Below are 26,573 nucleotides of genomic sequence, written 5' to 3'. Positions count from 1 at the left end.
AGTCTGGTTGCAGGGGCAAAAAATTCCTTGCATGTTTTGGGTGCTGTGAAAAATGTCCTAACCTGGACCCCACATACCAATATAAAGCCTGCTTGTCCTTTCTTTGATCTTGCAGTACTCCAGTGCACCAGATCTCTTCATTTCCAAGTGGGAAGATTTTAACAAAATAAGTATGTTCATGAGTAATGCCATCATTATGATAGTCCTTATGATGATTAGTCTGGTATTAGTCAGTTTAAATTATACTTTCTGGTAAGTTTTCCATCTGCTGTGTTGACTATCAAAAATTTTCAGAAGGAGAGCTGGAAGTTCTAATGACTTCTGTCTCAGCAAGTGGCAGGAATTGAGAAGCATGTTAGTTTGATATTTTAATAAAAGGGTTGATGAATGAATAAATAGTTAATAAACGTGATTATTCCAGCTCACTGAAATAAGAACTGCTAAGTGCACCTCAAATTTTTCAGGCTGCTAACAGTAAAAAAAGTGTATACTGAGCTCTGTTGTGCTCAAAACTATTTTCAAGGGGTTTTTTTTAATTGCAAAACTTAAAACATTCCTTCTTAAAACATGTTTTTTTAGGAAACTTAGTTTTAAAATAATTTGTGTGAATTTTACAGACAAGTACAGTAAAGCAGAGGACCTTCACTGTCTGGGTGTTGCAGGGAAGTTCCTTGTCTGAACTACTTTAGCTGCATTTAGGAAGTTGAAAAGTTATTGTGCAAGAAAGACAAAGAACATCATATGGGAATAAAAAAAGTTATTTCCCTGTGTGTAGATTTAACAGAGAATCCCAAATGCTTGCATAAATGATACATGATGTTTGGCTTTTAAGCATGGAGCAAATTGATTTTAAAGACTAGCAATCAAATTACATGGGGGAAATTTCATTCTTCAAGGTTAGTGCAATGTATAACCTCATGAGCCAGAGTCACGCTAGAGCCATTCAGTGTTCATAAATGCATTCTCTGGTAATCATTCTGTATTCACTGAAAAATGTGGATGTCTTCTTACTTACACAAATGCTAGAATTGCCCATGGTACACATGGAACTTATTAACTGAAATGCACCATGCTGTTTATTTTCTGTTGTCAAATGTAGTGGCTATTTTTCACCAAGGAGTGTATTCTGAAGTACCAGGTCCTTTAGAAAGAGTAAGTCTCGATTCCTCTAGTTAAGAAAACTCAAATAATCTTTATCAGCCTGTCATTAAAGGGAGAAACAAAAGAAATATCTGTAGACATGACTTCAGCCAATTCTATCCCTCTAGTGTGAAAAGATTAGGAAGAAGAGGGCTTAAAATTAACAAAAAGGAATTGAAGGCACACCTCGTGCAGGCCACCATAAACCTGTAGATGCCAAAACTCCTGTACTGGTGTATGGAGACTTTCTTTGTGGCTGCAGCTCAAAGAACAAACATTAGTTGGAAGCCTGAGATTTATCACATCTTGTTAACTGACATGAAAATTATTACCTGATGGTTTCCACTGCAGGATATTGCTGCATGTTAATAGTTTTCTGTGTTTGCTAATGTAATTAAAGACAAGAGCATCAACTCCCAGTATATCTAGTGCACTGGCAGAACTGATGCACGTTTTCCAGTTGAGACTTTAAAAGGCTCTGGGAAACTGAAAAAGTGACATACTCATTTCATGAACAACAGTTAGTCATACAGAGCACCCTAATGGAAATCTTCCCTGCAGAAATCTCCAAGGACACTAACTTGTAGGTAATATTACATAATTTTTTGATCTGGTAGGTTTGTTGCCAGTATGTTTAAAGGTTGAACAAGAGTCAAGTGTTTTAAGGATTTATTTTTTTTTTACAACAGCTGTGCTGGATGTTGAAGTTTTCCTGGTGCTTTAAATTGAGCATTGTTGATGCTATACATCAGGAAAGTGCGTCCTGACCTTGTAATAGCTAAATTTCTGTTCAGAGCTGCTTAGCCATTTGATTTTTAACAGTAAGAATAAAATAATAAAAAGTGCTTGCCTTCTCTGCCTCTCAGCCTCACACCTGTACTGAAGAATAATTTCCAGGGATTGTGTGGCACTGTGCCAACATCATCAACAAAGAAGACAAATGGAGTTACTATGGACTCTGTTTAAAGTCTATAATACACTTGATAGAGGATCCCATCAAGACACTGAGAAGGAAGCAGACCTTTCTGCTTGCTTGATAAAATATAAATCCCAGATATTTATTGTGCATTATGCCCCAGTCTCTTTAAAGACTTTAATAAAATAAAATACAGACAGGTGCATTACAGGCCCCTTAGCTTTTGTAACTTTGTGGCTACACAGTCCAGTACTCTGGTCTAAGCAGAGGTTTTTCTGTAAGAGTAGCTGTAATCATGTGCTTGGAATGTGACTGTACAGAAGTCAGTGCACAGATGTCCATCAGGAAGCTCAACAGCTGAGGTTGTACAAGCCCATGGGGTGATTTCAGTGTGTTTTTCTGGGGCTTTTTGCTTCAGCATGGTTAGACTACCCCGAAGTCTGCACATTTGTTAATGAGACCTGGTACCTGAGTAAGGTACATAAAATGAGAGAAGATACTGTGTTGTGGTTATACAAATGATCCCAGTGATTTGGGGTGAAACAGTTTGCTTCTTCTCTCAGCCTGGGGTGGAAACCTAATTGTGCTGTAGCTGGTGGGAATCTGGCTACTGGCGATGGAGAACTTGTTCCTCATGTTCTGAGTCTTTGTGCTAAGGAGAAATGTACTTGCCCCTGATGCAGCCCAGTGCCTTGCAAATTTAGCAGGAGTGCAGGGTGGGAGCTCTCCTGGGAAGCCCACAGAACTGTCAAATGTTCCCTAATGTGGATTCTGAGTGGGTGAATTACACTCTAATGAGAAATCATATTGCCATCTCAGGGATAAATTCTTCCTTTTTGTAGATTGATGCAGTAGCACTAGCTGTGGTGCCAAGGGAAAACTTTGTCCAGGCATCAGCTGGAGCACTAAGAATGAGCAGGGTGTTGCTTCTGGTGTTGGCCAGCACTCTTTTGAGTGGGTCATTAGCTCACCCTTTTCAAAACAGAAACATCCAAGATCTGTGTCTATCCCACACTGTTAACCTTTGACACAGATAATGATGGCATTTTATTATTCTTTGGGCTGAGTCCTATTGTTACAGAAGTAATGGGCATGATCTCTGGTGCCTTCCTCCCTTTGCCTGCCTTTTGTTTAAATTCAGTGCAAGTGCTGACTCTTCTTTCTTCTGTACCTCATCTAGATATAATCCAGTGACAGCTACGAGGCATTTTGTGTAGCGAACATGAAATAGGAGGGAAATGAAAAAAATCAAAGAGGGAGAATTATTCATGGGAAATTGAGCACAGCTTCATTTCTCTGCATAAAAAATTAAGTAATTCTGAAAGAGTTATACACTTGCCCATAGGATTTATTTCTTCTGAGCCCTTCACCTTTTTTTAGGATCTAAGTCCTCCGGCAGAGAGCCTTCTTGCTATGATTGTTGTTAATATTATTATTAAGAAGGTTATTATCATTTTATATCTCAATGTTCCCTCTCCAACTGTAAAATGTGAAGTCACACACTCTTTCTAAGTATTGCAGTATCCTCTTTCCCACTGAGGAACTTTGTCAATTCTGCATGCTTTCCTTCTGTTTGTCTTTCCTACCTACAGCTCTGTGCTATCCTGCAGTTTTATTTTGAGGTGGTAGGCCAGACCAGTAGAACCTTATATTATGCAGGAAAAACATTTTTTCCCCTTCAAATTGCCAGTATTTTGCACATAGTGCCTACTTCAGATCTCTTGACTGAGAAGTTTCAGTTTGTTCCCGAACTGAGACACCTCATTGGCAATGTGTTGTAATGCATGGAATTTATTTTACTGGCCTGACCTTATTCTTGACCTTTTTCCCCCTCTTGTCTTCTGCAAATGCAAATGATGCATGAATTGAAATCCCCTTAAGCCTGAACAGGGGAGGTAATTCTAAAATCAAGGAAGAAATTGGAACAGCAGAGCATATCTAGAACGTCTGATACAATGCCTTTTTTATTTTTCAGTCAGTTTGCTCCCAGGAAAACCTTTTTGTGGAAAACAGGTAAAAAATAGCTTTATTTTGTGTGTGTGTGTTAAACTTAGCTGTTTCTCTTATTTTTTTTTTTTATTTTTTTTTTTTGTCTATCTGTAGTTCTATAGTCATAATGTGAAGGCTGTTGAGCAGATTTGCAGTCCATATTATCTGCAGTGGTTTTGTGCTTTAAGAGGGGGTACTAGAGCTTGCCTTGCAGTATGGTGTCTGAGCAGATAAAGTATTACTCCTGCTTTCCTGAGGCTTTTGCATTTCAGTTTAAAAAGCAGATTGTGGGCGAGAGGGAAAGCCACCTAAGCTTTCATTTCAAGTGACCATTCTCTATCTGGAGTGCCTTTAGAATTTAACTTATTGATCTTTAAAAAGCACTCTAGCAGTGGCTGGATGATGGTATTTATGAAACACTAGACTTGGGTATCTGTTGTTTAACCTGCTCTCTTGTGGGACTGAGCAGCAGCAACATTGACATCCCTTGCTGCTTGTGAAGGCTCACAAGTTCCACACAAGTTCCTGCTTTACTGCTGCAGTGTAGTAATGAGATGGTGGTATTTGAGCTCACTGTTACTTTGCATTACTGCATGATAGTTCTTTGTGAATGTTATTTTTGTTACATCCACTCAAAGCAAACGGAAAGAGCAACTGTGTTTGATATCTACAAAATATGAAGTGTTGGCTCCCTAACAGCCGTAAAGTAGCTTAACTGTGTTGAAAATCTTAAAAATTGTGCACCTTTATGGCAGATAAGGATTTTAACCAAAAGTGGGAATTTAATTGGTGAGTATTTAAGCAATGCTGACCCAAGTCTGTCCTGTGTGGTTTAAAAACTGTTTATCATCCCCTTGAATAAGGGGAAGCACTCTCTCACTGTATTTTGTTCTCTGTCCATCCTTACATCTGTCAGATACATTTATAGGTGAAGCTGTTCCCATAGAAAATGACTCCACAGTAATGGTACAAACCAGCTTTTCCGATGGACACTTGTAAGTGGAATGAGGGAAGGTCCTCAGGAGATTATGGCCCGGTCATCTAACCACCTCAGATTCTGAGGGCCAAGGGTATTTCCTCAGCTGCTGCTTCTGTGTCGTGACTATGGAGATATGTTTTATCAAAATAAATCAAAATTGTGACTGAGGAACCCATAAAGAGAGAAGCAGATGCTCCCATAAACCTGTTTTTTCCCTCTCAGGGGACATTGGGGCAGCAGAGATGACATAGATGTTCACATTTCATGTCAGCATGGAAAGCACTCAGAGGCTGCGCTGCCAAGGGTAGGGTGGGTACCTCTGTGGGATAAACCATGCACTCCGTAGCCAGGTCTCCCCTGGTTTATGCATTCAATCCCACACCTGTGTGCAGGAGAATGTGGTCAGTTCTGCTATTTGCACATGGTTTGCTGTCCATGAACCCGGGAGCTGACTGACCAGCCCAGTGTGAAGATGCACACCCAAGTGGAGACCAGTAAAAGACCAGGTTGGAAATTGTCCTGCCTGCACTGTTGCTGCCCTGAGGGAGACTTCAGCTGCCTTCTGCAGAGCTCTGCTTTTTCTTGCTGCATACCCTATAGCCTCTGACAGGTGAAGCACTTGAACTTGTACCTAGTTCTGTGCACATGAGCAATCCTGTTGATTGGCTGCGTTGAAAATTAGATGTGTGTGTAAGTGCTTTGCCTTTCTTTTTTGTTAGAGGATCTGAGTGTTTCTCTGAGCTGCAGAGATTTCCAAGTGACTTAGCAAGTACTTAAAATAACATGTGCAGTATTTTGCTGGCTTGCATTTTTTAATGTTCTTATAAGGTGATATTTTTATGAATTTTCCTTTGGATGTAGATGTATGGTTTCTTAGCTTCTGAGAATTACCTTGCTCGGTAACAGGAAATGCTAAATGGCCCTCAGCCTCCCTGCCTGATGTTTCTAATGTTCAGTGGACTGTGTACAGCTATGAGAGAGGGAGGAGGAGGCAATTTTAGCTGTGATTCTTTAAACTGAATCTAGCACAAATTGAAAAATGTATCTAGAAATCAAATAAAACTTTACAGATCAGACCAATTTTAATTGCCATGTTTTTTAGTATAATCTTTCTTTTCATTTTTCAGTAGGCTGTTGGAAGACAATAGCATATGCAATGATATGCATAAGAAAAGACAGCTGTTTAGGTTTGTATGAATTTTATTTAATATTTATTTCCTAGTGCATCCCCCTTGTGATCCTGTGTCCTTGCCAAGGCACATCTTGACATGTGTGGGTATGTCAATTTTCTGGTTGGAAAGGAGCATGGAGAACAGAGTTCTACCCCATTCTTCCCATGTTCTCTGAATGCAGAGGTAACAACAGGACCCTTTTCTTTGGTTCACTGCCTCAGGAACCACATGAGATTTTCAGCTGCCTGGCTGCTCAGACTGTGACTATTTAGGAGAGACTGGTGGTAGCTCATTTTTCTTGGAGCATATATGACAGGCACGTTTCATAGACTAGTGCCCAGACTGACCTTTTTTTCCCTTTTGTTGGTTTGTTAAAAGCTGAAGTAAAAGTACATTGAAACAAAACTGATTGAAGTTCCCTTATCTGAAGTATCTGTGTTTTGAAACTTTTATCTGTTAACTTTGTCTTCCCAACTCCAATTGCTTCCGCACAGAGAACATTGAGATGCATCTCATATTCCAAAGAGCATCCCAAGCCAACATCAGTAAGAGTCAGTCTCTATTTTCATGGAGAACTGTTTTACCAATTGACACACCACATCAGTGGAAGACTGAATTTGGTGGTGACAGTGTTCTTCTGAGAGTTTTAGAAAGGTTGTCTTCTCCCACCATGAGCTCTCACACGTTCAGTTCAGATCAACCCGCCTGCTTTAAGTCAGTCAGCTGCCACAAGTCTGAAGCAGAGGAGGCAGAAGGAATGGATGCTGTCAGAAGTGTGCCCTTCATCTATTAAGCACATGGACAGTAAGACAGATATTTGCTAGATGTCTGCGTGCATTGGGGTTTGCATATGTCACTTCAAACCTATATCATTTATGTTACATAATTTTTCACTATGAGGAGAAATGGATGTGTGAGGAGAAAATCTGATGTGTGGCTGCTGAGTCTGCAGTCCTCCACAGAGGAGGAGATGGAGAGATTGTACCAGATAAGGAACAGTGCTGGAGCATTTGCTTCTGCACCCTGTGACCACAGGCATCAGACAAAAAAAAACTTCCTCCTTGCTTTGGGTTAGCCTTGATGATCTGAGAGTTTTTGATTGGGCATGAAGGACTTAGGGGGTGTCTGCACACATGCTTTTAATAGCTAATGTCTGTTTGAGTTTGGGGAACTAAAAGAAATTTTTTGTAGCCCAAAGCCATGGAAGATGGGGATACAATAGCATTCTGTTTCTCTCCCTCTTTTTCACTAGAATATAAATAGAATTGTTAATTTCTAAGCACAGGAGCACAAAACAGCCTGTAAATAATATACTTTGGATTTTGTTCTTTACAATTAAATCTTAAAGGATGATTTCTTTTTAAAATCTTTTTTCCTTTTTTTGTGTTGTTGCTTCTGTGCTATTTCTCTTCATGCTTTCCCACTGTGTGGATCTAGCAAAGGTCAACAGTTTTATACTGCTGATCACACCTGAGAGAGGCTCTGTTACAGGCAAGGAATTCAGCAGCCTGATCCCATCTTTGACACACTGCCTCCTTCATGTCCCAAGTGACACAGTTCAGCAGGTTCTCCAAATAAAAAGCAGGAACCAAGTCCAAAACAAAAAAGGGGACCAAAAATTTAAATATATACAGTCCTATCCTTTTGATTTGTAGAAAGAGCTTTAAGCCTTCAAGCTATTATACTGTAATATATGATAGAGGAGTGGAAAATGTCTTTTAAAATCCTTCCAAATACCGTGTTATAAGCATCACTTGGGATAACAGTCATGGTGCACTAAGCCATGGTAGGTATTTTGGTTTTGTCATTTTAGCAGTACAGTGTAAGTGGTTTACCATAAATAAGCCAAATTCTGCTCCAAATTCTGATCACAGAATTTACTGTGTTATTACTCACAGTACACTGGGTGCTCTGCAACTGTTCAAGGACAGGCAGCCTCTATCCAGAGAATTTCATGATTATTCTATGCAGAGGGGAAACAAAATAAACTGATTTGTGGATCTCTATGTGAAGCATTAGCAGTGATGAGTTTGGGGTCACACTGAGAGGACACATGTAGGCAAGGCTTTGGATGAGCTCACAAAGCTGATAATGACTGGGAGCAAGCTGCTATAGAAATGAGGATATGAGGACAAAGGTGGAGTGCAGGGGAAATTGGTGAGAAAAAACATCACAGGGGATGGACAGTAAGGTGAGAAGTGGTGAGGGGCTTGCTGAGGCAAGAGAACACTCAATGGGCAACAGAAATGCTATGTCAGTGCAGCATAATACTGCTGTGTCAGCCCCATCTGGTGAAGTGCTCTGAGGAGATATCCAAAAGGGGAGGGTGGTATGTGCTGTGTATGTAAAAAGGGTATAGCACTGTTTACATGCTGAAGACAGATAAGTATGAGACTCAAATCCCATTTCAGACCTGCTTTTGTAAGGGCATAGTATTTCCTTTTTCTTTATTAGGGTCACTGCAGGGTATCTAAAGATAGACTCTGCTTTGACATGGTTTTATTTGTGTATAAATCTTTGTTTCGTGATATCTGTAGGGGTAACAGAGACAGCATTGGGAAGACATCTGGCAGTCGACAGAGCAGTACAGAGAACGAACTGAAGTGGACAGACCACCAGAGACCATGGAGCAGCACAGACTCGGACAGCTCAAATCGAAATTTGAAGCCAGCCATAACAAAGACAGCCAGTTTTGGTGGGATAACCGTCCTGACAAGAGGAGATAGCTCATCAAGTAACAGAAGTACCGGCAAACTGTCTAAAACAGGTAGCTAGTACTGTATTGGGTTCACAGTGCTTCTTGTTGTGTGGTGATAAATGGCTGTGCTGGTGCTTGTCTGAGTATGGTCTGTCAGGGAATGGTTTGGGTTGGAAGGGACCTCTGAGACTAGTCTGACCCTTATGGTTGGACTAGATGGCAAAATACATAAACAGTTATGTTTCCTGTACACGGGAGATGTGTATGTCCCTCTGTGGATGCTAATATCTGGGTACCTGCTCCTGAGTTTTTAGGAATCAAGAAAAAATGTGGTGCATGAGGTTTGCAAATCATAGGAGAGGTAAGCTTTTCCTGGAGTGCACACCCTGTTTGAACACTATCTGCACTTGTAGACTGAAAAGGTTGTTCTCCTTTCAGAGAGAGCACAGATTTTACCTTTTTATTAATCTTAATATTTTTGAATTGGGAATGCTTAAATGTCAGATATCTGGGGAGAAATCCAAGAACATTTTGTTGTCATTGCTAAAGTGCACCCCATCTCTGTTTTGGGGTGCAGCCTCTGCCTTGGTGGTGGCAGTTGAGGGTGTGGTAGAAGCAGGCAGACATGGATTCACAGAGGTCCCACAACCTCTCCATTTTCTTTTTTAGTTCCCATTAAACAAAAGCATCCTTTAATGAGACTATGAATCTGGTGGGAATTCTGCATTTATTTGCATTAACTTTACGAGTACATTAACATGTGAGTGAGTCACAGGGTCTGGATCTAAGTAATTTCAAGCTATGCCATTAAGCTATTCTATTATACTTTAGGTTGAAAGTGCATAATAAATAATGAGGCCATCAGATGATTCCATCAGATTGGATCATTTGATACCTATAGTACAGGACAAATGGTAATCAATATGTAGCACTTAGTGCGCTTTCAGCTTGAGAGTGTTTTATGGATGATGCTGAATTTACACCCAATTTATCAAACCTGAATTGGTCAGATTTCACTCCTATCCCCCAAATTTTACAGTAGCTTTTGTGTGGTTCAGGATGCTAGGGAATGGAGTTTTCAGAATAAATAAATAAAACTATTGACATAGTAATTACATTTTAGATTTCTGGATGTTAAATGTAGTTTAAAATTTTAGACAATCGTAAAGTCACTTGAGTTGAAAAGACCTTCAAGGTCATCAAGTCCATCTGCTAGTATAACATGGTCAAGTGCATCCCTAAACCATTATCCCAAGGGTCACATTTTCATATGTTTTAAATACCTTGGGGATGGTGACTCAGCCACTTCTCTGGACAGTCTATTACAGTGCTTGACCATTTTTTCAGTGAAGAATTGTTTTCTTGGTATCCAGCCTAAATCTCCCATCATGAAACTTGAGGCCATTACCTCTCATCTGTCACTTGTTCCCTGGAAGAAGCGAATGACCCCCACCTTACTACTACCTCCTTTAAGGAGAGAGCAAAACAAACTCTGAGCCTCTGAGCCAGTTCTCTGTCCTCATCAGACTTGTGCTCCAGACCCATCACCACCTCCATTGCCTTTCTGTGGACATGCTCCAAGCACCTCAGTGTCCTCCTTGTATTGAGGGATCCAGAGTGTCCAGCACTTAGGGGACAGCCTCACCAGTGCCGAGTACAGAAGAGAGTCACTGCCCTGCTCCTGCTCACCACACTATTGCTGACACAGGCCAGAATGCCATTGGCCTTCTTGGCCACTGTGCTGGCTCATGTCCAGCTTACCAATACCCTCAGGTCCTTTTCCGCTGGCCATTCTTTCCCAGCCCTGTAGCACTACATGGGGTTATTGTGACCCAAGGGCAGGATCTGTCGCTTTGTCTCATTGAATGACAAAATTAACCTTTTGCTCCAGTTTGTCCACATCCCTCTGTAAAGCCTTTTTACCCTCTAGCAGATCAACACTCCCTCCCAGCTGGCTATCATCTGCAAACTTCCTGAGGATGCATTTGATCCTCTTGTTTAGATCATGGATAAAGACATTAAACAGGACTGGCCCTAGGGAACACCACTTGTGATCAGCTTCCAACTGTATGTAACTCCATTCACTCCCACTCTGGACCTGGCCATCAGCCAGGATGAACTGTACACCCATGTGGGTGATGAGCAGTTAGGTTTTCCAGGAGAGTGTTGTGAAAAACAGTGTTGAAAAATGGCTTTTCTGAAGTCCAGGTAGACAACATCCATAACCTTTCCTTCATCCTCTAAGTGGGTTACTTTGTCATAGGAGATTAGGTTGGTTAAGTAGGATCTGGCTTTTATAAGCTGGTATTGGTTGAGCCCTTTTGCCTGGTTGTCCTGTACACGCCACATAATGGCACTGAAGATTATCTGCTCCGAAAGTCTCCTCACACCAAAGTCAGACTGATGGGGCTTTAGTTCCCCAGATCCTCCTTCCCTTTCTTTGTGGGTAGGCATCACACATTTGCTAGCTTCCAGTCAACTGGAACATCCCACTGGGACTGATGATGATAAAATGTGGCTCAGTGAGAACTTCCACCCTCTCCCTCAGAGCCTTTGGGTGGATCCCATCTGACCTCATAGACCTGTGTACGTCTGAGTGGTGTAGCACATCACTAACTTTGTCCCTGGATTATGTGGGCTTTGTTCTGCTCCCTGTCTCTGACTTCTGGCTCTGGGGACTGGGTACCCAGAGAACAGGTCTGGGTATTACAGACTGAGGCAAAGAAGGGATTAAATGCTTTGTATTTAATTTAATACTTTATATTTAATAATACAAAGAAGGCATTTTTCTCAACCTTTGTGACTGTGTTTCCCCCTCCAACTGATAAAGGATAGAGATAATATTTAACTTTCCTTTTGTGGCTAATGTGTTATAAAAATGTTTTTTGTTGTCTTTTAGCAGTAGCCAGATTAAGTTCTAGCTGAGCTCTAGCCTTTCTAATTTTTTCCCTGCATAACCTTTTTTTTTTTCCTGAGCCAGGGTGGCTGTGTTCCATGCTGGCTTGTCTGTTAGCACATGGTTACAACCTGCTCCTGTGCCTTTAAGATTTCCTTCTTGAAGAATGTCCAGTCTTCCTGGACCCCTGTGTCCTTCAGGACTGCCTCCAAAGGACTTTCTCAGCCAGTTGCGTAAACAGGCCAAAATCTCTCTCTGAAAGTCCAAAGTAGCCAATCTGCAGACTCCTCTTCCTACTTCTCTGAGAGTTTAAAACTGTATTTTCATGATCATTGTGCCAACTATCACATCACCTGCAAGTCCTTCTCTGTTCACAAAAAAACAGGCCCAGTGGGGCACCTTTCCTATCTGGGTCCCTCACCAGCTGTGCCTGGAAGCTATCTTCCACACACTCCAGGAGCCTCTTCGACTATTTCCTCACCTCAGTGTTGTATTTCCAGCAGACACCTGGTAAGTCAAAGTCACACACATGAACAAGGGCAGGTGATTGTGAGACTTCTCCCATCTGCTTATAGAATATTGCATCTGCTTCTTCATCTTGCTTAGGTGGTCTATAACAAACTCCCACCATGACATCTGCTATGTTGGCATTTTCTCTGATTTCAGAATCAGAGAAACCCTTTCATCGCCATTGTCAAGCTCTAGAGCACTCTCTAACATACAAGGCATATCCCACCATCTATCCTTACTTGTGTATGCTTTCAGAGGCATTTCCAGCCATCCCCTGCAACACTCCACTTGTGGAAAAATCCCACCATGTGATGGTAACTGTGTCATAGCTATCCTGTGGTGCAGTTACTTCCAGCTCCTCCTGTTTTGTTACCCATTCTGTGTGCTTTGGTGTAGATGCCCTTAAATTGAGTTATTGATCCTGCCCCCTTTTTGTAGGAAGAAGCTATAATTTCTACTGATCATGCTCAGGCACTTTTGTAATTTCTAACACATCAGCCTTTGTGGCTTCACTGCCACATGCATCTCTATCCCCTATCTCCACTGAGATGTCAGACCAAAGAACCTCACTAGCACATCATCCCTTAATCACTGGCATGCTGAATTACATCCCTTTTGCTTTTCAAATCTAGTTTAAAGACCTGATAACTCCTCTGCCAATATACTTTTCCCCCTTTGAGACAGGTGTACCCTGTCTGCCACCAGCAGGCTTGGTGTTCTATAAACCAACCAGTGGTTGAAACCCCAAAAATTCTGTCAGTGACACCAGGCTCTGAGTCTGTTCTTAATCTGCTGGCTCTTCCTTCATCAGTCCTGACAGTTGGAAGGACAGAGGAGAACACTGCTTTTTCTTCTGATCCCATAACCAACCATCCCAAGGCCTTGAAGTCTCTTGATTGCCCGTGGACTTGTTGGGACCTCCATTGCTGCCTGTCTGAAAAAATCAGTAATGGATAATGATCTGAGAGCTGTATCAGGGTAAAAAGTTTTCTTTTCACTTCTTTAACTCAGGCACCAAGGAGGCAGCAGACAACCCCAAGAGATGAGTCTAATCAGCATATCGGGCCTTCTGTTCCCTTCAGAAGCGAGTCTCCCGTGACCATGACCCATCTCCTTTTCTTCATGGAAGCAATTTCGATGCAGGGAGCAGTCTGAATTAACCTCCAGCTAGATGAACTGCCATCCTTGCTGTTGTTTGGTTCTACTTGCAGAGCCTCACATCTGTTATCCAAGACAATGAGATTATCACACAGGAGACCTGCCTGCTGTGCTGGGCAGGAACTTGTTGCCATTTCCCCCTGTCCCTTCATCCCTGTGTTCAGCCAGGCGGAGAGATGACAGAATCCTCCCTATCATGTATTCTGTCTGTCTATGGGATCTGCCCCAGGGAAGGCAAGGTGCAATTTCTGCGTGTATGTAGTTTTAAACTACACTCTCATGTATTTATTATTTGAATATAGACTGAATAGTCTATACAGAGAGTCTTGAAGTATGGAATAGACCATAGTTTCACTTCCAGATTTCTTTGCCTCCCATGAATATTTTCATAGCATCAGAACTGAATTTGGTGTGCAAGAATTAAGAAGGAGGCACAGGCTCCTGCTATACTTTATTTTGTATCATTCTACCTTAAGTAGAGTGCAGGTAAATATATTTCTCTGCAGCATTGTGTTGCAGAGGAACAGAGCATTTGAAATGGTGTCAGGGAAATCCAGTTTGGAGGAGATATCTAATTGCAAGGGCAATATTTTTAAGAAGCCATTTTAGTGTTAAAATCAAGCATAGTAAAAAGGATGCATTTAGGAAATGTATTAAAGAGGAGACTTGTGAAGCATGCCAATACTTGTAAATGCATCTGCACTCTGTAGGCGCCAAACCCCAAATTGCTTTCAAATGAAAGCTCTTATAATACATTTTTAAAACATCAGTGATATTATAATTCCATGTTCTTTTTTTAAATGCTTTGACGTTTTTTGTAAGGAGTGTGTTTAAACTGGAAAGCTAGCCAAGGCATGGAAGGAGTAAAAGAGAAGCAAGATAGAAGGAAGAGGTGGGGAAGAAGAGCAAGACTGGATGTCGAACCAAACAAACAGCTTCAAAGCCAGGACACAAAGTCAAACAGCCTGAAAAAAGTCAGAAAGACTACAATCCTAATCACTATTTCTATCCTTCTTTCTAAAATGCTATTGAATGGCATTAAAACAGGAAAGAATAACAATTCAAAATACAATGGGGAAATATATCTTGATCAAGTGTTTTCCCTTCACCAAAATATTTTTAAGTGCATTCATACCATAGTCAAAGCCCCCATGTGCTATTTATATTTTCTAAGGTGCATTAGGTACCAAGTAATATTTGGTTGTGCATGTTTTCCATACTATCTTCAGTTCTTTCTGCTCTTGCCATAGGCAGCCCTGGTATTCTATAGTTCAGTAGACATTTATAGGTTGATCATATTTTTATTTTGGGTAATTTTTATTTTTATTTTTTTTTCTTGTTTTCACTACAGTAGTTGAAGTGGAATTGCAGAGGTGTTGCTACCCACGTTAGGCATGCTGCCCTGGTAGTATGGCAGAGTCTGCTAGGCACCCATTCTGTCCCAGTTGTCCTATGGAAAGAGTTTTCTCTGAAGAACTTTATGGTTCACAGTAATAAATTTAAATTATTTTTGTCTTGCATATAATTTGTATGAAATCAGTGTGAAATCATTACTTGGTCAAAATGTTCCTCATTGACTAAATGATGGAAAATATTTATGGTCTCTTTAGATGTGAAAATTATTCTCTATATATATATATGTCAGTCACCCAGAAGCATTGTTAAACACTCTTCCTGAGCATAGGAGTATTAAAAATTTTCAGGATTTTTATGGAAGGCTCACAGCTACCTTCAACAGGATAGACAGTGATGCCATATTAAGGTTGTAGCCTTTCTGGATCACTTTTCGTACTGTTGCCAAAATGATGTGTTCTTCCCCTAATCTGTGATAAATCAGTAATTAATGGTACATAGCAAACAAGCAGGAAATGAAGCACAGAAAGATGTTGGCTTCCCCTTAGGCTCACACAGAGATCACAGAACATGTTGTTCTCTGCAGTAGGGTCCAGTAGTGTCAATTAGTCTTAGACTTTATTGCATTCAGCTGCACAGGAATTGGAGCTTAGCATAGGAATTATGTTACTTCATTTTTGCAAACTTCACAAAGGGGACTGTTTGAAACCCATTACATGGTTATCTTATTGGTTCTGATGGTTATTTTCATGCACCTGTTGTTCTACTGAAGAGCACAGATTGTACACTGAAAATAAAATTTCCTTCTCTGTTATGCTGTAGTTCAGTAGGTACAAAGAGGTGTTCCAAGCTCTAATTCAGTATTGAGTGAGGAATTAATAATTTAACAAATTTCAATCAGATTGCATTCCTACTACTTAGAACATCATACAAAATGTTGGTTTGTTTCGCTTTCTAGTAATACAGTAAACTTTCCAGGGCTGACTAAGAGTAGTAAATGAAATAGTTGTCCCTATAGGGGCACAATGATGTACATGTTTAGTCTGTAACACCCAAAAAGAGAAAATCTAGCATATCAGCTACCATGTTATTGTCACTGGCACACTGCAATAGGTTTTAACATCATGAGGGAAGATGTGTTTCAAATAAATGTTCTATGTGTATCTACGTAACTAGTTAAATAGTTTTTGGGGAGCTTAAAAGTTGTAACTATTGTACCTTCAGCTTCTCTGAATGCATTTTCCATTCATTGGAATGCACATCTGTCAGAGTGTATTTCTTTCCCCCTTAGTTGTGAAAGCTGCTTGCACTGGGGTATTAGCTGTGTTGATACAGATCTGTAGGGATCATTAGCTTCCTTGGCAGGGCTCCAAGTAATCTGAGCCACAGTCTGATCTCTCCTGTTAGCTGCTCATTGCTACTCCTGTTGGGAAAGGCATTTCAATACATTACTGCAGGCGTTTTAATACAGTAACCTTCCTTTGCTGTTTTGTTTGTTTTGTTGTTTAGGTTTTGGGGTTTTTTTTAATGAAGTGTCTTGTATTTTTTTTCTCTGAGTTTTGGAACTGGATCTCTCCTTCTTTATAATTTATTTGAATCAGGTGTTAGCCTGATGAATCTTTAAGTCCAGCACAAACTGTCAGAATATTGATGTATGGGCAGCAGGTCACGAGCCAACTGCTTCCAGTCATAATCTTCCCACTGACTGTGCTGAAACATCAGTTTTATTTTTAGAAGTGCAGCTTAGAGACAAATAATCATGTTCACATGAGCACATGCCATTTTCATTAAAAAAAAATTCTAAATATGTTGTTGCATAAAGAAATGCAAGTGACTTAATGTGCTGGTTTTGCATTGATTGGCATTTGGGGAAGAAGTAAGGAATCACCACTACACTTACAGAAGTAATAATTAGAAATAAATATTTCTAATCTAAGAGCCTATATCCAAGGCAGAAATACTTCCAGCATTCCATTGTTCCTGACAATGATGATGGTCTAGGGTAAGCAGTGGTAGTGGGTAGGTCTTGAGAGTGTAGTTGATAAGAAAAGAGAAATTTGCCTTGGACTTGAAAGGTGAGATGAACAGAGCTGTTCAAAGTCATCAGATACTGAATGCTGATCCAAGGAAAATAGAGCAGGACATGTTGCATCACTCTCTAGTGCATAGAATATTGGAAAATTAAGGGTACTTCCATGCTCAGCCTCTGCAAACCCTCCAAGCTATTAAGCATTTTTGGTGTTTTATCTATCTCTTTTTCTTTACAGCTCTTTGAACTTCTGTATCTCTCAGAATACTTTAAAAATATATTAATGGAAAGTGATGAGAATGTGAAGGTTATTATTATCTCAACTGTGAAGCAGCAAGAAAATTATAGAATAATCTAGAAGAACTATCCATCATTACATACTGAAAAAAAGAGGTTAGATTGTGTAATGGGGGCAAAAATCTCATTTAGTCCAAGTTCCTTTTAGAAGTCTTTAGAAAGATGTCTTTTAATATGAATCTGAATAAAGTCAGAGAGTTTATTTTTTCCCCTTTTCTTCAGTACTGAATTCATTATAAAGTGATTTCCTATTCCAAATTTGGGGAGCGTGAAAACAGCTAATCAGAGCTACAAAGACAAGATTAATTGGTGTTAATTTCCAAACATTAGTGTTGGAATTTACTTGGCTTAATAGGTCTGGACTTAAAATGATTGGAAATAAGCTACTATAATGGAACTAAAAAATGTTGATCATTCTTATGCAGTATAAAAGGGGGCAAAATTGGTACAGCAGTAATTTCTGGAATTTCTTTTTTATTTTTTAAATTCAGAAAATTCTTGATATGGTTTTGTGACTTATTTGTGTTATTTCACAATGACTAACTTGATCTACTGACATGGGACAGCAGATCTCAGATCTTTTAAGGCTGATATTTCAAAGCTATCAGCTTGATCAATGTGGAGTGATAGCCTCAAAGTATATTCCACTGCTTCCATGTGATGAGTACACCTGAATTCATTGCAGTCCTCTGGCTTTTATCATTCAGCAGCTGGTGTAGATCAATACATAATTCTGCCATAAAAACAGCAGAAAGGGAGGACAGAAAAACCAAAACAATTGAATGTCAGAGCTGCAATCTTCTTTTGTGCCAATAGCATTTCATTGGAGTAGCACAAAAAGTGGAGAGAGTCTGAAGTCAGGCTTCATACTACTCACACGCTTAGAAATAATGGGAGGTTTAAGAAATCTCATCACCACTACCATCTCCAGGAAGCTTTCTGACCCGTTGAATTCAAAAGGTGAAGGAAAAACGGAGAAAGTAAAGAACTCAAAGAAATAACATGAAGTGCATGTAGAATGGCCAGGGAAATATAGCAAAGGACCTTGTAACTGATGTGGAAGGAAAATTGAACTCCAGCAGTTGCATTTACAATGGCAAGGAAGATACCAAATGCTACTTGCAGCTTAATGAGGATGACCTCCAGGAATAACTCTGCTATTTGTAGAAACACAGAAATCTGAAAATATGTAATAAATAATTAAACTATTTCTTCAGGAATAATATTTCTAAATTTCTACCTCAGTCTACAAGGAGAGGAAAAATATAGCAACTAATACAACTTTGAAATGTATTTAATGAAACTAAAAATATTCCTTGGAAATCTCCATTACTTTCTTTTTAGATTAGATAGCTAATCTAATGAAGATGTAGGGTGCTAAATGTAGATACTGAAAATGTAGGGTCCTAATGATGGCAAGCAGTGCACAGCTCATAGAGAGGACTGTATCTGTAGTGATTGCTGTATGAATACAAAGTTTGAAGAAGATGGATGAAAAAATGTGTGTTACACAGTAACTTGCAGTACTCTGAAAAAATCTTCTGTTAAGTAACTGGATGCTGGTGTAATTTCTTCAGAAGGAACCTGCTCTAATTTCTCTTAATATGAGAAAATAAATAAATTTCAAATGCATTTGACTGAAAATGAAATTGCAGCTCTAAGCAGTCTACTACAGGGTCCACCTAAGGTATCCAATATCTGAAAGGATATAATTTGCCTCAAAGATGCTTGCTAAACTGAAGTCTGAATTCTATCCTTGCTCTTAGTCTGTACCTGCAGAGGAACACTGTGGAGTTTAGATGCACAGACAGTGCACCCAAGTAAAATGAAGGAAGTTACAATTGAAACACACTTTGCTCTGTGGAGCAAGCATCCATACCATCCTGCTTTAAGAAATCTGATCACCTGAGCCTTATGCTCTCAGAGATTCTTGTCTTTTTTCTGTGAAGCAAATTAAAATCCAATCAAGTAGTATCTCAGAAGTTTGAAAATTATATTTGGGGTTTAAAATAATGTGTCTTCCCATTCGTTCAGGCACAAATGTGCTTTATCACAGTTGATTTATCTTGATTGATCAATTTTAATAGGTTTGGTTCTGAAAAACCAAAGTGGCGAAACTCTTGGGTAGCATCTTAGGTAGCTTTAAGTTAATATGGATATTGCACAGCTACCTTGTGGCTAGACTGATAACTCAGTTGCTGTTGCTTTTTACTTACAGAGAATGGTGATTTTTTTTCCTGTTACATTTTTGTTTTGGTTTTTGATTTGTTTTCATGTATAAACACTATGTTTATATGTTTTTTTTCCATGTATAAACACTATGTTATGAACTGATACCTTGGCATTATTAAATACATGGCGAGAATTTTGTGTTGCTGTTTGATAAATGTATTTACTGGCTGGGGCAAGCTGATGTTGCATGAGGAAAGAGGGCTTTTGGATTGCAAAAGTTACCACTGGGTACTGGGTTCAGTAGGGAGTGAAAGTCCTGCTTCTACTAGCTGGGCATGGAGTGGTGCACATCTTTGCAGTTTGTGAAGGCTGTCCTTGTGTACATGCCCTATGTGAGGGGATTGGCATCCCTTGTAACCCCACTTCCTGCTATGGTTGTGTCTCCCTGCTAGGCTCAGAGTCTTCCAGCAGTGCTGGCTCCTCAGGATCACTGTCACGAATACATCAGCCTCTCCAAAGTGCATCTCTCGTCCCTGGGGTAACAGCCAATTCTTCAGGCAGCGTGTCCTACCCTGAGAATGGGATGAGTGGCCAGGTGGCCCCCAACAACACCAGCTATATCATTCTTCCACTTGAAGCTGCAGGGATACCGCCTGGCAGTATCCTTCTCAACCCACACACAGGTCAGTACAGTTCCCTCCTGCCTGATTCTGCCCTTCGGTGTTTTTGATGTCAGCTGGTGAATCAGCAAATCTCGTTACTAGATATATTTTTTCTAGAGGCACTTTATGAGCAAATATACATTGAAATTGAGGTTTGGCAAATTGTTGTTTCCAAATGTGCAGGCAAAGCTAGATTTGATTTCTGAGGCTGTTGTGGCATAGCTGGTGGGAAGTGATACAAAATACTCTTGCTCTGTCCCAGACAGGATATTCATCATTCAGCAGTCCTGGAGCTCCCTGGCTCTCAGTGAATCCTCTAAGATCCCATTAGCATCAATAAGGATGGATGCACTTTTATATCAAGCATGCTGAGATATGGTATCATATCTCCAAACCAAAATACAGTGTCACGTTCTTAGAGATTGTGCTTAACAGCAGAATTTCAAAAGGCTCAAAGGCTCAATTTGAATTTGCACTTCAGAATTAATTTTATGTGATCCATATGATTAGCAATTGTATTTAAATTGTGAAGTTTGTGATAAAAGATGTAACTCTTCCATTCCTGATAGTTATCATCACTGCAACTCACAAACAAGGCACTTGCAAGCACCCAAGTGCTGTGGGCACTTCAGAAACTCTTCAGTTTGAACTTGAGTGCTTGATGAAAGCTTAAGGCAATTTGTTACCTCCTTGGTCTGGATGAAGTCTGGATCATGTTATACTGTTACTCCCCACCATATTGTATTATCAGTTTTAAGAAGGTTCAGGGAGTTTGAGACTGTGGTGCTTCTTTGATAATTTGGACTATTCCAGTGACCATGAAGAGCTGTGCAGTCAACCTTAGCTGAGTTATGCTGGGTTTAAAACAAGAAAGCCTTTAGTGAAATGTATCTTCCATTAAACTAAGAGCTGAAGGTTAAATTCCAAAATATTTTTTTTCAAAATCCTTAAAAGAACATTCAGGAGCTTTTTCTTCGGGATTTTTTTTGTTTATAACTTGTATTTTATGTGTATTACATCCCTGTGTTCCACTATTTTGGTGGAAATGCTTAAAGCTGATTTGTGCATCCACTACTAAGTATATTTTTTTTTGGTCATAGTTCAGTCAAGAAAGTTGCAGCATTTAAGAAAAATATAGCCCTGGTAAACTCTTAAGCCACTCTTCCCACAAATATTTATCAATGGTAGTATCTGGGGCTGATCAATATGTATCAGCATATTTAAAATCAAGGAGGAGTTCCTGTTTGTTTGATTCGAATGTGAGAAATTTGATAAGTTGTGTCCAGGGAGGTGACTTAGTAACTTGCACAAACCTTTACTCTTCCAAAGCCTTTACTCTTTAAGTGTACTTTTTTCCAAACTATTGCATTATTGACATGAGAGCCTAATACTGTCAGCAAGGAAAGGATCCATCATTATATTCATCTGCTCATTTCTCTTCTGGTAGTTGTCAGTTCTGTCTGCAATGCTGAAATTTCTTGGTGAATACAGGAGACAATATTTTGTGTTCCACCATATGGTCCATTTCCATACAAAACTCATCAGGCCTAGGCAGGAGTCAACTGTAATTCAGCAGGACTGAGAAACAAAAGAAAGGAATTGATGCTGCTTGGAGCCCACAAACAGCTGAGAGATATTGCTTGTTCCTGCCCAGGATTGTTCCTTGGCTTGTTCCTGGCAAGGACAGAGACTGGAGCTCACCACACTTGAAAGCCAGAAGAGCATTGTAAGAGGAACATCTCTTACATCTGTCTTGTCAGTTCAGCAAACTGCAGCAGCTAGTTCAGATTTCTGCAATAGGTATAATGCCTTTCAGTACTGTCACTAGACCCAGAGCACCTTATCTTCCCTCCCTGTGTGCCTCTGTCTGCAGATGCATCATTGGGAAACCCATGCCTGTCTGTATGTTTAACATTCAGGGAGCAAGTATTTTTGTCTATGTATTATTTTGTGTTTCTTTCAAACCTTGTGTTTTGTTTCTGCAGATCCATGTAAATATATACATAATAAAGTAATGGAAGGAGCAGATTCTTTAAAAACCTTAAATTCTTGTCTCACACTCCTAGCTTCATGCTGCTACCTTGTGCTGGAAGTCTGACTGTGCTTAGGCATCTGCTGTGTTTTTCACATGCAGCAAAATACATGCTGCAAAATTGCCACTCCTTGGGCTCAGAATCTTTGCATCTTATTAGAGAAACATTACAAAAGAAGCTCCATGGGGAGGAGATTTAGATTGCTAGATGCCGTGATCGACTATCAAAGTGATGGATGCTGTCAGAAACAGAGATGAAGAGAAGACAGTTGAAAGAAAAGGAAAAAGGATCTTTGTTTCCTGTAATGAATAGATTTTCTTTCCTAATGTGATACCGTTCTTTAGCTCTTTCTTCTCCTCTTTCAGAGTGGCTACTTCCAGTCTTTTTCTCTCTTTTGATCATAACATTGTGTCCTTTAAAGATCTTTCCTTCCTTTCACACTACATAGTCACTGACTGTGCAAGCCTCTAATGGCATCCAGAGATGCTGTCAATTTTGTCCTGCTCTGATTGTAACTCTGCTCCATCCCAGGTATTTGGAATCCACACTTTCTTTTCTACATCTGCGGTTTCCTTTATTTTCTCTCCTCTGCTTTACCCTTCTCCTTCCCCAGATAGTCAAGCTTCTTACTTGCTTTGGCAAAGAGGCATTTCTGTGGTTGTGCTCTCCATTTCACTTCATCAGCTGGCTTTACCCTTTAAAGGATTCTACTTGACATGTTCTTCCTTAACCCCTCTGACAATTTAAGAGCATTTACTTTTCATTCGTACTCCTTGAAATGACATTGCAATCTTTGCCCTTCTATCAGGGCCACAGTTCATAACTTACAAATGTCTTCCCTGTTACCTTCTGATCTCTCCTTTTCATTTCTGATTTCAAGATTTCTTCATGAGAAGTCTTCTCTTTTTTTTTTTATCTTTAAAAGTGTTGCTAGGACTTTACACTTTCTGTTCTGCCATCTTTCATTAGGCCACAGGAAATGCTCTTTATTAGCTTCCCTTGAGCACCTGACACAGGCTTTGGGAGCATGTTACCCTGCTCACTCAGCCTTCTAAAATACTTCTGGGCCTTGAGATTCCCAAAGCTTGGGAGTCCATGCCACAGTCACTCAGTGGGTTCCCAGCAAGAATCACAAAATCAGTAGACAGAACTGCCCCGTGCTTCTTTTCACTCACTCATGGCATTTCTCTGCATGAATGTGGTGTTGAGTTCATCCAGAAACTTGATGCTTTAGAGAGAAGGCAAGGTTCTTTAGTCAGTGCTCTTCATGATTCACTGGAGGGAAAAACTAGAAGGCTGAGAAGTAGATAGAACAGGTAGAGATGCTTCATAGGGTACAAATCAGAAGTTCATTATTTCACTGTTGCTCTAAGTCCTTGAACTCCTCTAGATCTCCCTTTTTATCTCAGATATTCATACTTTAGTTACCTACTTTAAAGGTTATCACATCATTGCTACAATTGCTTTTTTTTTTTTTTCCTCATGGAAGCATATAATTCCTTTGATTTACAGATTTATGATGGAAGTGAAAAGAGAACTGAGGTCATCGAAAACATTTTTCCTACTGAGAAATAACATTTCTTTTTCTGTTTTCAAGACAATGACTTGAGTAAACTTTTTATTTTAAACAAATATTGTTTTTGCAAAGTTATTTTCTCCAGCTTAATTATCTGAATCAGAATGAGTTCAATAACTTAGTAGAATTCTGAATAGGATTTGTCTTGTATATAAGAGATTCTTAAATACAACTAAAGTATTGCTTCCTTGAAAACTGGAGTGCTGCCTACTAAGTACATAGGGCATAGCTCTCAGAAGTACAGCTCTATGTTATTTGAATGTGTGAATTAGTAACAAGAGTGGGTTTGTTTTTTTTGCCCCTTTCCTACAAACTGTATTGTTTCAGAAATAGTTGTGTACATTTGACTGCTGTTGTGTGAGAGGAAAATATAAGGGAACATTCTCTACCTTCAGTGTTTGCTCCAAAGTTCCATTTTAATGTTAATTGATTCATCATTGAATGATTTCAAGTAACCATAGCATCTGAATCATCTTATAGCCATGGTAACTTTCCACCCATTCCTTGGAAAATCATACTGCTGAAACAAATATCTGCTGTCTTGCCTGAAAACAAACAAAAGCTGTCTGATACTGTAATTACTGTAATGAGATATTGAGAGTGATGAACGATTTACTCTTGTAGCAGGTCAGCCAAAGAGTGATCAGTTAAAGCAAAATGATTTGCTTTCACACAGAAAGCAGTATGTTCTTAAAAGTGTCCAGCAAAAGCCGGGTGCTTTGTTTCAGGTCAACCATTTGTAAATCCTGATGGGACACCGGCAATATACAATCCTCCCAGTGGCCAGCAGACAATGAGGAGCCAGGTGGTGGGACAGTCTCAGCAGCAGCCTTCACCCCAGCAGCCTCAGCAGGTTCAACAGCCACAGCAGCAAATGGCAAGTCACCTTGTCACACAGGTAGGTGTGGTGTTGTTGGAAAAAAGAAGGAGCCCTTTGAGATATGAAGCATGACCTAGGGGAAAGAAGGGAGGAATGCAGCTAGACCAAATATCAGGATGTTCTTTTCAACATGCATAAAAAAGATGGAGAGGGAAGATTACATCTTCAGTTTTATCTAAAGGATTTAGTTTTCAGAAGGACTGTTAAGCATGTTGATGCAAGTCTACATGAAATCAGTTTGCCATATTTATCCATTATGGAAGCTGAAGCATTCATTCTCAAACCAGTGCAGTCTGTAATTCTCTCTGAAGAGCCAGGGACATTTCCCTTTTGACAACAGTGAGTTTGACTCAAAGAATAAAGTACAACAAGAGCTCTAAAAACCCTTTCCTGTCCAGCTGTTTTGGGCACAATCTGTGGGTGCTCTCCAAGCACCTTTTCCCCAGATTGGTGTTTTTTCTGCCTGCACCAATATTCTGGCCATGATCCTGGTCTGAGCTAGAGGTTCTGGAGCTACAGCAGGAAGAACAATTTTGTTTGAGCACAGTGCAATGGTATGTTGGCTCTCTGGTCCCTGCACTGCCCGTGGCATATGGCCAGACGTGGCTGAGCATGGCCAGCAGGGTTTGGGTCTGGTTCAAACTTAATTTTGTGGGTTGCATACCTGTTCTCCCAGGGCAGAGCAGGGAACTACTCAAGCAAGAATCCTATATCCTGCTTAGTCACAGAGCAGCCAAGATCTACTGTGGTTCTACTGTGGTGTAGCTTTATAATTTGGCACAACTCCATCCCAGGTTATGCAGAAATACAGTGTTTGAATTCAGTGAAATTGCTTCAGTTTTACTGGGTTTGGACTTATATGGTTATGGCTCTTATTTCTTGATCTAGTCTTCACAGTTTTAGAAGACAGAGATAGTACCAAACCTGTAAGAAGTTATATGAGAAGTTAAAATGAAAGGAATACTAAAGCTATTCCAAGGTAATAGTGCTGTAGAAAATTGTATTTTTCACTTAGATAAACATCTGCTCCAAGCTGATGGCTGATCTGTTAGTAATTCACAGCCTGTTCTAGGTATTTTTTTAAAACTCTTGTGTTCTCCCAAAGCAGCTTTACAACCATTATTCCTTTGTCTATGGCATACTTGGAGGTAAATCAGTCACTAACAGTGAAATTCAAACACACACTTATGCTATACTGCTTTCCACTTTTATCTCTGTAAATTAAATGTAGAATCATAATTTGTCTTTGCCTCACATTACGAGTAAGAAGGTACATCTGTGGCCATATTTAATCTAACAGCCATCAAATCCATGAAAGGAGGCAGAAATACCAGTAATAAATAATTCTTTTGTATAAGGCTAAAATGAAGGGTAAATTCACAATACTTGACCTGTTGTACTCAGACTGGTGAGCTCTGTATTTTCAGAGCTGTGTTTGAGATCTTTCTTCTCAGTAACAAAGGTGGTGGTGGTGCTTGCTGTCTTTCTCTGATGGAATTTATTGTCTTTCTCTTTGCTTGTTTTGCAGCCTGTTCAGACAATGCAGCCATCTTCTCAGTCGGTCCAATATCCAGCAGTTTCTTATCCTCCCCAGCATCTCCTGCCGGTCTCTCCAACGCAGCAGTTTTCTGTGGTACTGAGGATTTCTTACTTGTTTTTCTTTCCTTGTAGTTGGAGGTGTGAGTATGTGTGTCCAGGAGCCTCTGGTGAGCACTGCAACAGGTGTCCCACATGAGAACCCTGTCTAAATACCTGTTCACCTTTATGCTTTGGTCCTGACAGGCACTTTGTACGAGCATTCCCACTGATTCTGGTTGCCTAACCTGAAGGGTGATGTTAGAGCAGGGCTTTCTACCTGCTTAGCAGACCCTTCAGAAAGATATTTTGTTCTGCCTGCTGGTAGGAGCTTATCTCCTCATTTAATGTCAAGTGACCTTAATTTGCTAACTTGAATACTTGAGACTTGGGTTATCCCTCTTTCCTGTCCACAAAGGCAGGAGAAGAGACCTCTAGAAATCATTATTTTTTATTTTATATTCTTTTATCTATGCACTAAATCCACTGTCTGGATTTATTCCTTGGTGATATCAGAGGATTTGGGACGGAGAGTAGC

At 40.0% G+C, this 26,573-nt stretch overlaps 1 protein-coding gene across 16 annotated transcripts in view; it reads left to right on the top strand.

Annotated features, from left to right (window-relative positions):
* The window catches only part of ARPP21 (cAMP regulated phosphoprotein 21), a 141,634-nt gene that overhangs the window by 68,607 nt on the left and 46,454 nt on the right, over positions 1-26,573 (top strand). For 12 of the 16 annotated variants that reach the window (XM_015617556.3, XM_015617557.3, XM_015617560.3 and 9 more), the window contains 6 exons: positions 4,032-4,069; positions 6,152-6,211; positions 8,734-8,966; positions 19,762-19,992; positions 24,309-24,478; positions 25,989-26,093. In XM_015617556.3, coding sequence (XP_015473042.1) covers positions 4,032-4,069; positions 6,152-6,211; positions 8,734-8,966; positions 19,762-19,992; positions 24,309-24,478; positions 25,989-26,093 — 837 coding nt within the window. The remainder of the gene's footprint in view (positions 1-4,031; positions 4,070-6,151; positions 6,212-8,733; positions 8,967-19,761; positions 19,993-24,308; positions 24,479-25,988; positions 26,094-26,573) is intronic. The other 4 variants (XM_015617558.3, XM_015617563.3, XM_015617566.3 and 1 more) reach the window with 2 other exon arrangements.

The sequence above is a fragment of the Parus major genome, chromosome 2, assembly GCF_001522545.3.
Source record: "Parus major isolate Abel chromosome 2, Parus_major1.1, whole genome shotgun sequence".
Lineage (NCBI taxonomy): Eukaryota > Metazoa > Chordata > Aves > Passeriformes > Paridae > Parus > Parus major.
This window is presented reverse-complemented; position numbering and strand designations above follow the sequence as displayed.